Source organism: Rhamphochromis sp. 'chilingali' (genome assembly GCF_963969265.1).
Source record: "Rhamphochromis sp. 'chilingali' genome assembly, chromosome: 5".
Lineage (NCBI taxonomy): Eukaryota > Metazoa > Chordata > Actinopteri > Cichliformes > Cichlidae > Rhamphochromis > Rhamphochromis sp. 'chilingali'.
The window spans coordinates 23,828,441-23,842,510 of NC_137932.1; the positions used below are offsets into that span (position 1 = coordinate 23,828,441).

At 38.9% G+C, this 14,070-nt stretch overlaps 1 protein-coding gene across 1 annotated transcript; it reads right to left on the reverse strand.

The window, feature by feature from the left end:
• Positions 1-6,040: 6,040 nt before the first annotated feature.
• LOC308397496 (uncharacterized protein) lies at positions 6,041-10,446 on the reverse strand. The gene is made up of 7 exons (XM_080883426.1): positions 9,430-10,446; positions 8,680-8,861; positions 8,428-8,541; positions 8,138-8,166; positions 7,903-7,944; positions 6,602-6,673; positions 6,041-6,317 (listed from the first exon to the last, which is right to left on the reverse strand). Exons 2-7 carry the CDS (start codon positions 8,858-8,860, stop codon positions 6,231-6,233), a joined length of 525 nt encoding a protein of 174 aa, XP_080739552.1. The 5' UTR covers position 8,861; positions 9,430-10,446; the 3' UTR covers positions 6,041-6,230.
• Between the last annotated feature and the right edge of the window lie 3,624 nt (positions 10,447-14,070).

Sequence of the window (14,070 nt, forward strand, 5' to 3'; positions counted from 1 at the left end):
TGAAATCAACAGGTATGTGTGGCGGCGGTGTGATCGCTAGCTAAGCTGCAGGGGAGGACTGGGGCAGTTAGGCTCAAGTGGGTGGTGCCAAGGAGGCTGGAGGGACAGGTGGCGATGATTTGCCTAACAAGGTTTCTCCCTTTTTATATAGTGAAGCTAGAGGGAGGGGTGTTCGCAGATGACTAACTCAAAAGTTGGTGAACAGTGTGCCAAAACATAAAGCCACATGTGTGGTGCTTCAATAAACACTCCTCAAGTGAACAGCATCACAGTCTGTCGGGTCAATCTTTACAGTATGATGTCATTACCTACTGACCAATCAGTTATCTCGAAAAAAAATGTGACCATTCCTGTGAGTACTAGAGTTTGGGGTGGGGGGTTGATGGTATTATAATATCTTTTGTAGCTATTTTATGTATTCACACAGGGATATGGTAGTTTATTAAATAAATTAAAAAATAATCTGTGAATGCTAAAAAAAAATGAGGGCTCATCTCCTGCACTAACATCCTGAGATAACATCATCAGAGCAAACTTATATTAAATTGGCTCAACCAAAAAAGCACCCAACACTGGACACACTTAGACAAAGCTACCTCTAAATGCAGAGCATGCCGATGGTAAAAGTGGGATAGCAACCTCCTTATTCATGGGGATCAAAGAAATGTGATTCAGAAGGAGGTACATTTTTGGATTATTCAATCCTATCTTTAGGGTTTTTTTCTAATTTGCGCAGCTTCATCTCCTTGTTCTACCAGTGACATGGAGATCAGTTTCAGTATCTGTTGTGAATGATATCTCAATTGCTAAAATACATCTGGAGGACAAAGAAGACTGGAGGCTTGCCAGAAAAGCTGTGTTCAATGATGGAGAGGTGCACCCAAGTGTTTTTGCTTTCAGCATATAGCATATTGATTAATGATCTTTGATCAGTGGTTGTTGATCAATGGTCATGACAATTTGCATATTAATGATCAAGGAACTGACCTCACAACCCATTGTTCATTTAGTTGGCTGGTTTCAGTTATTGTCCAAATGCACTGTTTATAAGGTCTCAGCTGAGAGTGATGAGTGACGAAACGTTTCTCCCAGGTGAACAGAATCAACCTTTTGAGATTCAGCATTTAGAGTTTCCAAAAGAAGAATGTGAGGCAGCGCTTTTAGCTGTTGGCCTCTTCTCCTGTGCTGCCAGTTGGGATTTCAGAAGTCAGACGCCATCACTGCTTTAGGATTAGACTCCTAATTTTCATTTTTGATAAATCTCATAGGGATGATTCAGATGACTCTGAATTATCCTTTAGTTATGCTGCTACAGGCTAAGGCTGCTAATGCACTGAGCATTTCTTCTCCATTCACAGTTTTCAGCTTTATTTATCTTCAGGAATCCAAAGTTATATAAGCAAGAAGCAGCATCACTCTATTACTGCAGTTTCAGTAGGTAGAAAGTAAGATTTGACCGAAAAAGACTAAACCTGGTTACAGGTCTATTTTTTTAGTTGGATGGTGTACATTACATTATTGTTAATATACAAAAGACTTAAAGAGAATCTAAGTAGTTGCAAACGGATTAAGAAAATGTTGAGCTGAAGTATGTGCTCTGAAGTTCAATGCAGTTCAGAGTCAGCCAGACTTGCCACATTTTCATAGATCACTGTGCCATCATCGCAGTCACCAACATAATGGACCTGTAAAAAGCACACAAGCAGATGTTTAAGGGAAACTCGGGTGGCCACTGAAGTAATAACTTGAGGATTCATTATACTTCACATAATTGTTACCAAGGATCTGGCAGGTTAAAGATTAAAGTCCAGTCTAACTGTTTAGGACATTTATGTTTTCACATGCATCTTTATCAGGTAAGTCCTAGAAAAATTCAATACTGCCATGCAGGTGTGAAAACAGCTTTATATTAATGGTAACTCACGGTGAACCAACTTTCTCATCATCTGTCTTACAAGCTATTTTAGTTCCTCCTAGGTTTCAAACTAGCCAGTTCACACTGACAAATTGTGTATACATGAAATCTGCTTATCAGAGCCACTTACTGTGTACTGTTTATTGAAAAAATCCTACATAACATTTAAAACAAGATCGTTTTAAACTCACGTTGCTCTCTTCAAGAAGCTTTCTGTTTCCTTAAAAAAAGAGCAGCAATTTAATTCAAACGTATACTTTCAGTAATTATAGTTATTATGTGTAATCTGAATTGGCTCACCTGTGTATCTGATGACTAAAATAGTGATGACAATCATTAGGATCAGTGCTGCCATGCGAAGATGCCACATGGCATAGCTCAGCGGAGACTGGTCCATGGACTCTCTAAAGTCTGCACAAAGCACATGGTTCACAGTATTTCTTCATGCATTTCAGCGTTTGAATATTTGGAAACTAAAGTAGGACTCAAAGTTATTTTTACAAAATGCAGCACTGTGGAATAAAAGAGGCCATTTCCCTAAACATTGGGTTGGGGTTTTTTTTCTATATAAGTTATTGTATGCCTTTATTTTCTGTAAGAGTGGAGACTACACTGTACTCCAGAGGTACATTATAACAGTCAATTTTTCTTGAATGTTCCTAACTGGAATGTGATTATTAGAGCTATTCTATCAATCTGTTTCCTTATCCAAGTCATCATTGTGGAGGGGTTTGAGCCAATCCTAGCTGCCATAGGGTGAGAGGCGGGGTTCATCCTGGACAGGTTAAAAGCTATTTGAATTCTTCAAATACTAAGGAAAGAAGTCTTAAATGCTTTTTTTTAATCACCTCCTATAGCAAGGGATTCACCAGACCAAAACATTAATTAGAGTTTGATTCAGACCTGGTCCTGTATGTTGGTAAGATCTGCCAATGACGTTACAAATTGTTTGAAAATTAGGACACCCTGGAAGGTAAAAAGAAGAGCGTTGTAGAGTTTAGAAGCAGCTGCTTTGAAACCTTGGTTTCAGCTGTGGACCAAAACACTACTATCGTTTTAACCTGGTCTGGCTTCTACTGTCTTTTTGTCTTTTTCTTTGAATCACAATTTTAGGTGGTGGCCAACCTGATGGAAGGCAGCAGGCTTGGGTGGGAAAAGACTGACAGTTACACTCCCAGGTCGGAGCATGGAGCCCACTACCACAAGACCTATGACAACCCTGAGTGTGGTGTCCTTGAACCCTGAACTGGCCAGACTTTAATTTCCAACCCACAAGTTACCATGGTGGTTTTCCCCTCGTCACCGATAGAACTTATTGTCTTTTCAAATCTAAGGCAATTTGCCTTTTTAAAAATGTATTTATAGCAGCGACTTGCACATATTAGGTAGAATTAACCAGCTTATTTATTCTACCTAGAGGTGTGTAATGAGCTATGGAATCTGTGGACTCTGTTCATCAGTGTTTAATAGGTAAAAATCATCTAATCGTTATATATAACCTACCTATGAAGACTGGTGTGTAGTGAGTTTCCATCTTCACATTGTTTTCCTCAACAATCTGGCAGGTGTATCGTTTGTTGTGGTCACTGTGAAGCTTCACTGTTAGAAGTGAAATGCATGTGCGTCCAGTGTATCTGACTTTATTAAGCAGCACAGTTCCTGTGTCATCCACCCAGCGGATGCTTATCTCGTCACAAGGGAGGCTACTGAGTCTGAACAAAGAGCACTTTAATGTGATGTTTCCATTCATCTGTAGGTCGGGGTTTGATGGAGATGCTGAAACTGAAAATGAGTGACGACAGTTACCTCAGCATTAAGAAAAAAGTGGAATGTGAATTTAAATGCAAGTTCTGTAATTTCTTCTTACTGTCACAGGTTTACTGAGTGATTGTCCTGTAGAAAAAGTACTTTTGCACATTGAATATATGTAACTTTCATCCAGATGTTACTGTAAAATCTTGCTCCTTTTATTGCATAGGCATATCGAGTTAAAGCTCAGACTCCACCAAAATGGATTCATTCAGTTACTCCAAATATGCCTAATGATGGATTAAAATCAAGGCTGGATCCCTCACAGAGCCTGTGGGGATGATGGATGTTTAATCCTTAGTGCGGAGTGTCATGCACAAATTTGTTTTTGAGGGAAAGGGCCTCAGAGATTTTTTTTTTTTTTAAAAAGGATATTAATGACCATGATACTCTGCAAAGACCCAAATCATTTATGTTCAAGTACTCACTAGTCAAAATATTTAGATAGACAGTTGTGTCCTGGCCAGTGGTCCCCTCAGGCCGACAGTTGTAAACACCAGCATCCTCAGTAGTGATGTTGTTGATGCACAGAGAGCAGTCACTGTGAAGACTTAGTCTGGCAGCTTGGGTTGAGTTCTTAACATCTCCATGATAAACCACCTGTGTTGTCTGAGATGGCTCTCTGTTGTAAAACCAGGTAACCATGGAGCACGTATCAGGCGCCTTGTCACAGGGCAAAATGACATAATTTCCTGGTCTGTGATAGAGAAAGTATGGTTCACCACTGATTCCTGCTGCAAAGGAAAGGAAAGTTTCTGTGATGAATGACACGCATCATCCATCCTCTTCCCCGCTCACCCGTCCTTTTCAGGATAGCAGGAGCCCATCCCAGCTGTCTTAGGGTGAGAGGCAGGGTACACCCTGGAGTGGTCACCATCAGGGTTAACACAGAGAGACAGACAACCATTCACACCTATGGGCAATTTAAAGTGACCAGTTAACCGAACTGCATGTCTATGGACTGTGGGAGGAAGCCAGAGTATTCAAACTCCACACAGAAAGACCCCAGCCTGATGGTGGAATTGAACTCAGGACTTTCTTGCTGTGAGGCAACAATGCAAATGCAACTAAACAAATAATGAACGTAGACCTTAACATTTGCAACATGCATACATAGTGCATGAGTTCTTATATGAATAACTTTCAATGATATCTAACTTTACTGTACATCTCATGTAATCCAAAATCAAGACTAATTAAAAATAAATTCTACATAAAATTGAGAATCACTCCAAATATAACTCAGTCATTATTACTATTCTTTTTTTTCTCCCAAATACTGGCTACTTTTTAAAAACTGTTACTGAAGCTTATGAAAGTGGCATCTCTTTATCATTTCTGCAAAATTATTCAAAGAAATTTAACATAAACTGTCATGGCATTGCAGGATAGAGGACCCAAATGCAGACCCACGGTGACAAACTGAAGAAACACAAAACAACCTTTTATTTTGGCCTAGCATCATGAAAAAAAAGCAGATTTACCTTCAAACTGAAGCACAAAAACCAGAAATAATTTCCAAAGAGCCATTCTGCACCATTCCCTGTCAGCAGGCACACACTGTGAGGTATTTCTCTATCTTTATGTTGCTGCTGTTTTGTCTTTGAGCCCATCACACGCCACCCATTCTGTCATGAGTTTGGATTTCTTCACATCCGTGTCTGCAAATAGACTACACGCAAGTGCTTTCAATGAAAGACACTGCTAACAGGCTGTTTGATTTATTTGCTCTGACAGTCTTCCAAAATTAAAATATACATCAGTATCATTTACCCAGCTGAGTACTGTGTTGTGGTTCAGTTGTGAGGAACTGTTGCTAGTGCAAAATTTTTCTTTGCATAGTTTGTTATTTCTGTTTCCTTTGTTTATTGCCATTTTGGGACTGCCATCTCCCCTTTTTCTTTTTCCTATATATTTTTATCAGCACCTTAAGCTTAACCTAAAAATAAAATCAGTTGTTTTGAATCTGGACTTGTTGACTTGTTTCCCCATTTGGACATCTAATTGTTATTCCTCCTCATAGTTCTATGATTCTGACATGACTGACTACACACTGTGGACGCTGAGGAGGACAACCCGAGTAAAGACGGAGAAGGAATTAATTTAAACAGGAACTAAGAACTAGAACTTAAGTAACAGAGGCACTCTACACTGAACATCGGAAACTCAATATTCTGCAAAAATCAAGAACAAGTCAACCAAGCTCAAACACCTAGGTCAAATACCCAGGACCATGAGGAGAACAATTTAATTTATGGATGACTTAAACTAAAAAATTAAATAACATGTCAAAAACACTCACACACACAATTATACAAAAACAACTTTTTACTTCTTTAGTTGGATGAACTCATGTATTTTACGGTAATGTTGCCATATTTCATGTTTGTATGTATTTGAAGCTGACAAAGATGTAGGGTTATGTTTATCTCTGACAACAGCAAGCTTAAATAAAAGCAGTGACATTATGAGATGTTTTATTTCCTCTGATTTATTTTTGGTAAGTTTAGCTGATGATACTGTAGAAGCCGCTGGGGTCACTTTCTACCTTTGTCTTCACTGCAGAATAAGTCACCGCTTCCTCCTTTTTAACCTGTATAACAGAAAATTAAAGGATTTAAATAATTCAGACCATAACAAACACTAGAGAGTAGAGTCAAAGGAGCTTGCAAAGATGACCTGGATGACTGAGAACCTTCACAGACACTAGAGAGTAGATTTTTTTTTTTTTTTTTTTTTTGCTTTTTGTGTTTCTCAAAAAATTCACTGATTCAAATCAAATGGGTTAATGAATAAAACATGAATCTACAACTGTTATATAGCCCAAAAGTAATTTTAAAATGGAATATAAGTAAAAAACAAAAAAACAATAGTTACAGTTTTCCTCAGTGAGGCATTTTGATCAGTGTGGTCAATAGTAGCATAGGTGATGCTGCTCTCTGGCTCATCCTGAAAGCAAACACAGTGGTTCAAAAAGCAAAGACATGAATGAAAACTACTTTAGGTTCTATTTCAGACACATGATGATCAAACATAGTCTCAAAAACTAAATGTTAACTTTCAAATAAAGACTTGATTTTGGCTTTACTCTTATTTTAGTAAAATTCTGTATAAAAGGGTGAAACTAACCAAAAAACCCTTTTAAAACGTCCACTAAAACCAGTGAAGTCAGAGAAGAGGAATTACAAGCAGGCTGAGGTTATTATGCCATTGTGCCAAAAAAAAGTAATTGTTGTTCCTCAGTTACTCATTGCATCTCAAACCAGCTTTAAACTGCTGCAAAGTGCACCTGTCCACTTAGTCACAGGTATGTATTTTTTCCCCTCTCTATACATACAGACTTTAAATAACAGATGGATGTAGTGTCCTGGTTTTAATAATTTAATATAATGAAGACAGTACCAAGAGAGGATGCTTTAAATGCATGTGATTATGCATAGCAGATGTTGACAGATGTTTGATATATCTGCCACTGTCGATTTGACTTTTGCACACATTACATATCGCTTTGGTTTCACCTACAGTACTGATTGTAAAATGTTTCCACAAATGCATAAAATTCGACACAACTACACAAGCATTGTTCTAACCTTTTAACCGAACGTTAACGTTACTCTGTCAACAGCCTATTTGTAAATGACCGAGCTAACAGAGCTATGTAAACAGAACGAAGACTGCAGTCGTCAGTAATGCAGCGTAATGGAATAGTCTCCCGATCTTCGCGAAAGTTATAAACAGCGTCCGGAACCCAGTTAAGGTACAAAAAAATCTATTCAACAAGAATAGTGATGCAGTTCAGTCTTTTTTCGCTCAGCCGAACTGTCTCTGTAGTTGTGTGGAGCAGCCTGTGTCAGTCACCTCTTTCACACGTCACTCACTCATCCAGTCATGCACAGCGGTTTCATAAGGAAACTCAGCTTTTTGATATAAAGTTTTTCTTGTTCCCGAATACAAATATATTTTTAAAGTATTTGTTCGAAATAAGTATTCGTAAAAAAACACGTTATTTGTGCCTCTCCGAATACCGTATTCGGGTTCAGCATACACAGTAATCTGATGAATCCAGGTTTAACTGGAATACTTTAGACAGCAAATTAAGCCAATGAATTATATAAATAATAATTTAATTTATTACTATGTTCATTACTATATTTATTATAGATACATGAACTATTTACCGAGATCAGCTGGCCCAAGACTCCTTGAAGTATTTCCTCATTCTAAACAAGAAAAGGGAAGAACACATTGTCATCATATACTGTGGCACGGTCAGCATGTTGCAATTTTCCGAGTGATCAGTGGCAATAATGTGCAAGAAAAAAGTTCATTTGTAAAGGTTATATTAATATTAAACAAAGGTATTTCTGTTATATGTGAAAACATATCATATATAGTGTGTATCAATATACTTACATGTTTGGGTTGGGTGGGTTTTTGAATGTCTGGAAGAAAAAGTAGAATCAATAATCACAATGTAGAGCTTCTTAAATCAATTTTCCAGTGCAAAGTATATTAGACTGAAGTAACCGCAGTGAAAATGTAGCATTTTCACAAGTTAACATTAAGCTGCAATTATTGCAGATTGCTCAAAATGGGATAGAGCTCTTGTAATAATATATAATAGTAATAATAATATTAGATGAACTAGATGATAAGTAGATGACCCAAGAATGACCACATTTATATGTACTATAATTACTAACCCTCTGTCACTTTAGCACGCCTCCTGTATTTGATGAAAACAGCAGCGATGACGGCAACCACCAGCACCAGCATCACAGCACCAATGATGATGAAAGCCTTGTTTGGGGTGGAATCTGTCAGAGGATTCAAAGTAGTCAGCATTAAAAGTCTTTCAAAAGTCATTAAAAAGTATGTAATTCACTTTTTTAAAAGTGACTCACTCTTATATCCCATCTTATCTTAATTTACTTTTCTTATTGATGTTATCCTACCTATGAGGACAGGTGTGTAGTGAGCTTCTATCTTCACAGTATTGTTATCTTCAAACTGGCAGGTGTATCTTTTCTTGTTGCCACTCTGAAGCTTCACAGTCAGAAGAGAAACACACGTGCGTCCAGTGTTCTTCACATCTCTGTCCCACAGCACACTTCCTGTCTCATCCACCCAACGCATACTGTTTTGTTTGCAAGGAGGGAGAGTACAGCAGAGATAGAAATAACGCATTATTGTAATCTGATTACTTTTTTCAAGTAACTTGACCAACACTGATTAGGACCCAAGATGCAGGCTTCTGCTTCTGATGCAAGATTCATTTTTATGGTGAGGGTAGAAACAGCAGTGGTGATAGCATGTGCAGAACGTAGCCTGGCTAAATTAACCAGCCCAGAACACAGATTATCTTTGGGGTTCTTTTAATCTGAATGATAAAGTAAGCGCTGGAAATAAAAAGGTTGTAAAAATAAATGCATTTATTTCTTATCCAGTAACAGCTTTGTGCACTGGTAACCCACTGCTACTGCAGGTTATTTTCTCAACTTTGTCAGCATCTGTAACTCAAAGATGTCTAGCGTCAATGTGTGACTGATATAAACCCATCCAGAAACAAAATCTCAGCAGTGCAAAAATAATTGTAGTGGCTTCTCCTGCTGAAAGACAGAGCCAAGATTAAACAGTTAACAAAGGTACATTTTCCCTCTTACCCACGGAGATATTATAATACAAGTGTGAACTCAAATACATACAGTGCATTAATCCAGTAGAAAAACGGAATACAGATCCCTCTGAGATGAATGGTTGAAGTCGGTTGCAGACACTTCTGGTGCTTCCAGAAGTGTTCCACACTTTGCGTTTCAAACAGATCACGCAGCGAAAAACCGTCGTGATTACATTGTGGGCATTGCACACCCACATTACACCAATGCAAGCTAGCACTTCCGTGAATGTCTCTGTTAGGGTTGCCAACCGTCCCTTAAAATACGGAATCATCCCGTATTTAGAAAAAAAAGTACACGTCCCGTATTGAGCTAATAAGGGACGCACTTTGTCCCGTAATACAGTGAGAATCAAAAGTAGTCTATAAATGTTAATGGAATTAACGCTTTGTTTGAAAACATAATTCCCAGCCTCTCTCCTGCTTTGTGACCAATGAGCTGACAGCACACTTATGACAATTCGAGTATGACAATTCAGATTACCGCTCATCTCATTGGTCGAGGAAAGGTCGCTTGCGGAGAAAATACCGGAAGACAACAGGTGACCACAACAAGAAGCATGGCCAACAGGGAAACAAACGCCGACACTGCGGTGCACGTCTCGGACGACAGTACACCTAAAGCTGGGCAGACACTGTGCGATTTTTTCAGTCGCGATATTCAGCTCCTGCTCAAACTGCACGATTGACTCGCAGGGGTTAGAAGTTCATAGGTCACGATGCAGGTCTCACACTATACCGCCCGATGCTCTGATGCGACCTGAGAGCTCACCCTGTGCGTCCATAAAATGAAGGTTATAACAGAAAATCTGTCGCTCTCTCTCTCTGTCTTTCACTCACACAGACACGCACACCACCACCATCAACTTTGCTAAATTGCTAATGAAAAACATTGATCAGGCAGCTGTGATTGAGCAGCAGTGTAAATCCAACTATTTTCACGGTTGTTGTGGTCGTGATCATTTTGTGATGCCACATCGAAAAGGCTCGGATGAGCTTTCCAAAGTTCTACAAGTTGTGCCTCCATCGCTTGTGTCCAGATCACACGCTGCACTGCCGAGCTGCGCCGTCTTTTTCACCGACGTTTATGTGTTTGCGCGTGAGCAGTGTGAGCGGCTGTGGTGAGATCCTCACGAGCGATTGATGATCGGGAGCTGGTCGTGAGGTGTTAATAACTTCTCGTTACCCCACGTATACTACACGACGCACGATGAAGGCCAAAATCGGTCCGATCACTCAAAAATCGGCTCAAAATGGGCCAAAAATCGCACAGTGTGAGCCCAGCGTTAGAGCAGCAATGTTTGTTCCCCTCAGAGAAAGGGAAGAATGGGAAAAGGAAAACACCTGGCTGGAAAAAGTTAATATGGGCATGTGCAGTGAATATCAGCGCTATGTGGCCAGAAGTGTGATAATATAATTTATTTTGTGTAATAAACAACTGCAAGGATAGATGATTACAACAAATAGATGACTAATACATAAAAGTAATACATAGGTGAATAATGATGGGTTAAGATGCATAATCATGGGAACAAGCGGGTTTACAAACAGGAGCAGCTGATTAGCATTAGAAAAGCTGAAATAATACCTCAGCTGAAGCCAATTGTACTAAATGCACTAAATGTGCACTGTTACAAGAATGTTTTTCTTTCTATTATTTTCTATTATTTTAAGTTAAGCAGGACAGAGTTCTTTTAAAGAAAGATTTACTTATATTCTCAAAAGTTAAGCATGACAGGCTTCTGTTTAAGAAAGAGACCTGTTTTATTGTGTTAATGTTGTCATTTTGAGCTAAAAATAAATGGCTAAATGATCACTTGTTTCACATGTGTTCATATCACAAAGAATAGAATATGCATCTGCTTAAATCAACTTCAAGTCAAATGGTTAAAAAAAAAAAATTTCACACACAAAAAAAGAGCTAGAAAATTCACCACACTGGGAAGGGTGAAGACAACTGGGTCGCCCGGCCCTGGCCACGAGGTGTCCCTTATTTATTTTTCAGGGAGTTGGCAACCCTAGTCTCTGTAGATCCCCATCATCATCTCTTGCGCTCTCAGAGGTACCCCAAAAGAAACAGCGCCATCCAGTGGCATGTCCCATAATACTGACCTTCCACCTGGCTACACTAAGATAACCTAAACTGGAAAAACTAACAAAAACATACCAGAAACCTTTAAACAGAGACGCAGGGAGACTTGGGGAAACAACACAGACGAACCAGCAATGAGCACAAGATGACACACACTGAATACACAGACGGGAACATGAGGGAATGAGGAACAGGTGGCAACACAGCTAGAACTGATTGGGCACAAAGAGACAAGGAAGCAAAGCAGAATGCACTAACGTAAGACACAGACTTTCAAAGTAAAACAGGAAATACACAGAGAGGCAGACTGGAGGGGGAGAGAGAACACTGAGGAGCACGAGGGAGAGCACAGACATGATGGGCTGGGGAAACATGGAATAAAACACAAGGAGGGAAAATAAGGCACCAGAACTCCAATACACAGAGGGAGACACAGGGGGTAAAGACACAAGGGGAAATCCAATCAACTAAACCGAACAACAAAGAATAACTCCTTAGAATGACAAATGATCTTAGCATGATACAGAAACGCAACAAAACTGAGAGTGCTAGGTCAAAATGACCCAGGACCCCAACATACTCATTGCCATTCATTTACCATGTTACCTGAAGTGTTTCACCCACAAGGTCAATCTTATGTCACAGTAGATGCTAAATCAGCTATGGGGACAGTGCGGTGTATAACTGGCTTTTCAATAGAAGCCCAGGGGCAAGTAAAACAAACAAAAGAAAAAACAGGTCTTGGTTAATTTAACCTGGTAGAGTTTCTAAAAGTCTGTAAAATACATGCCACAAAAGAAGGACAAGAAGGCCAAATTATAAATCCTACTCCTTGTATAGCCCCTTTTTATCTTTTGTCTGACAGAAAACGTCTTCATTTATACCTTTATAAGCTTTCTTCCGATTGGCTGCTCCTCATCAACACATGTACCAAAAGTTGAACGAACAACTGTTGTCACATCCAGAGCTGTGTGCCTGAGGTGAGCTTTGCACATACTCATTATTTCAAACTCTGGGCTGCAATTAAATACATATACAGGATAAGACACAAGGAAAGGCAAAATATGCTGAGAACTCTGTTATTCTCTGTATTAAATTAGATTAAAGTTCTTCCCTGGAAATGCAATACGCCAAACGCATGCATATGCATTTGATAAATTTAATTAATAAATTATCTAAAAAGAAGAGAAAAAAAACACACTAGTGGCACTATAGGTCAGAGCAATGCTTCAGTGATCCTTTGGGATTACTGGTGTTATGTGGGCCACTGATTTATTCATCATCCTTTTATTGTCTTCTTGTCATCTCATTAACCAGCTCTGTTGGTCGCAGAATACTCGTCCACGTATATAAAGCCAGAGAAGTCAGAGCGTGGAAGTTTGCAGCTGACATCTTGTTCCCTTTCTCTTCCTCCCTCACCACGGGTATTACCTTTTTGTTTTATTTGTGTATTTTAATTACAAGTTAATCACAATCTAGTTTTGGTTTTTTTTCCATTAGTTTAGCTAGAAACCTGATTTTGTTGACTGTCTCCCTCCTGTCTCTTTTGGCCCTTTGGGCCATGAATTTAGCAGCTATAACAGTTGTTTAACTCATTCACTGCCAGCCATTGGCAGTGAATGAGTTAAACCCATTGACTCATTCACTGCAATTGACGGCTATAGACGTCAATGGCAGTGAATGAGTTAATAGACTCTTTTTTTAGAAGAAAAAAAACGTGTGAATGGTTGTCTGTCTCTCTGTGTTAGCCCTGTGACAGACTGGTGACCTCTCTAGAGTATACCCGGCCTCTTGCCCTATTGCAGCTGGCACAGGCTTCTGGTGCCCCTGTGACCCTGAATTGGATGAGCAGAAGAGAATAGATGGAATTCTGAACGTTTAAATCTGATCTATTTAAAAAGTTAAAGGTTATTCTTAGTAATAAATGGCCTTCAAATAGACTGTTTAGTTCAGCAGTGTAGTTTGCAGCAAATTAAGTCCAAGGAAAAAATGCAGGTTCTGCCTTACATGTATGTCATTTAAGCTTGTTGGAGTGAAAATGCTTTAATGACACAAAAAGCATCTGACTATATTTTATTTGTGTTATTGGTGGAAAAAACGATTTAGCTGGCCAATGATGTGTTTACGTTTTTAAAAGTTTTTTTTTTTAAGTTATTTAAAATTTGACTTGCACCTAGTTTTACTCAAATTAGAGACACATGGTTTTTCAGTGACCATGTGTGCATATGTGTTGATCACTTGTCAACACATATGCACAAGCAGGATCCTGAGGTCTTAACTCTGAGATGGAAATTTCAGAAAGTTTGGTTTCAGAAAAGCTGATCAGGGCATAATTAATGAAAAAAGACTTCTAATATCACTGTTCACCATGAAAAAGGAGCATAAAAAGCACCAAGCCCCCATTTTTTTATCCAGTTGACTGTAGAATACAAATACATATCTCACTGTGAGCAACAAAAATTGCCCTAAAAAAGCAGAGGGAGAAAATTATCCACTTCATTTACCAACCTCATTTTAACATCGGCTACGGGTAAACTCTTCCACATTGTAAACATTTAAAATTTTACTGTGAAGCACAGC

Coding starts and splice junctions, on each gene's coding strand:
- LOC308397496 (XM_080883426.1), bottom strand. CDS start 8,860: ATGCGTTGGGTGGATGAGACAGGAAGTGTGCTGTGGGACAGAGATGTG. Junction 6,674..7,902: donor TCTTGGGCCAGCTGATCTCG/GTAAATAGTTCA, acceptor GTTTGCTTTCAG/GATGAGCCAGAGAGCAGCAT. Junction 6,318..6,601: donor ATGCCTCACTGAGGAAAACT/GTAACTATTGTT, acceptor TCTGTTATACAG/GTTAAAAAGGAGGAAGCGGT.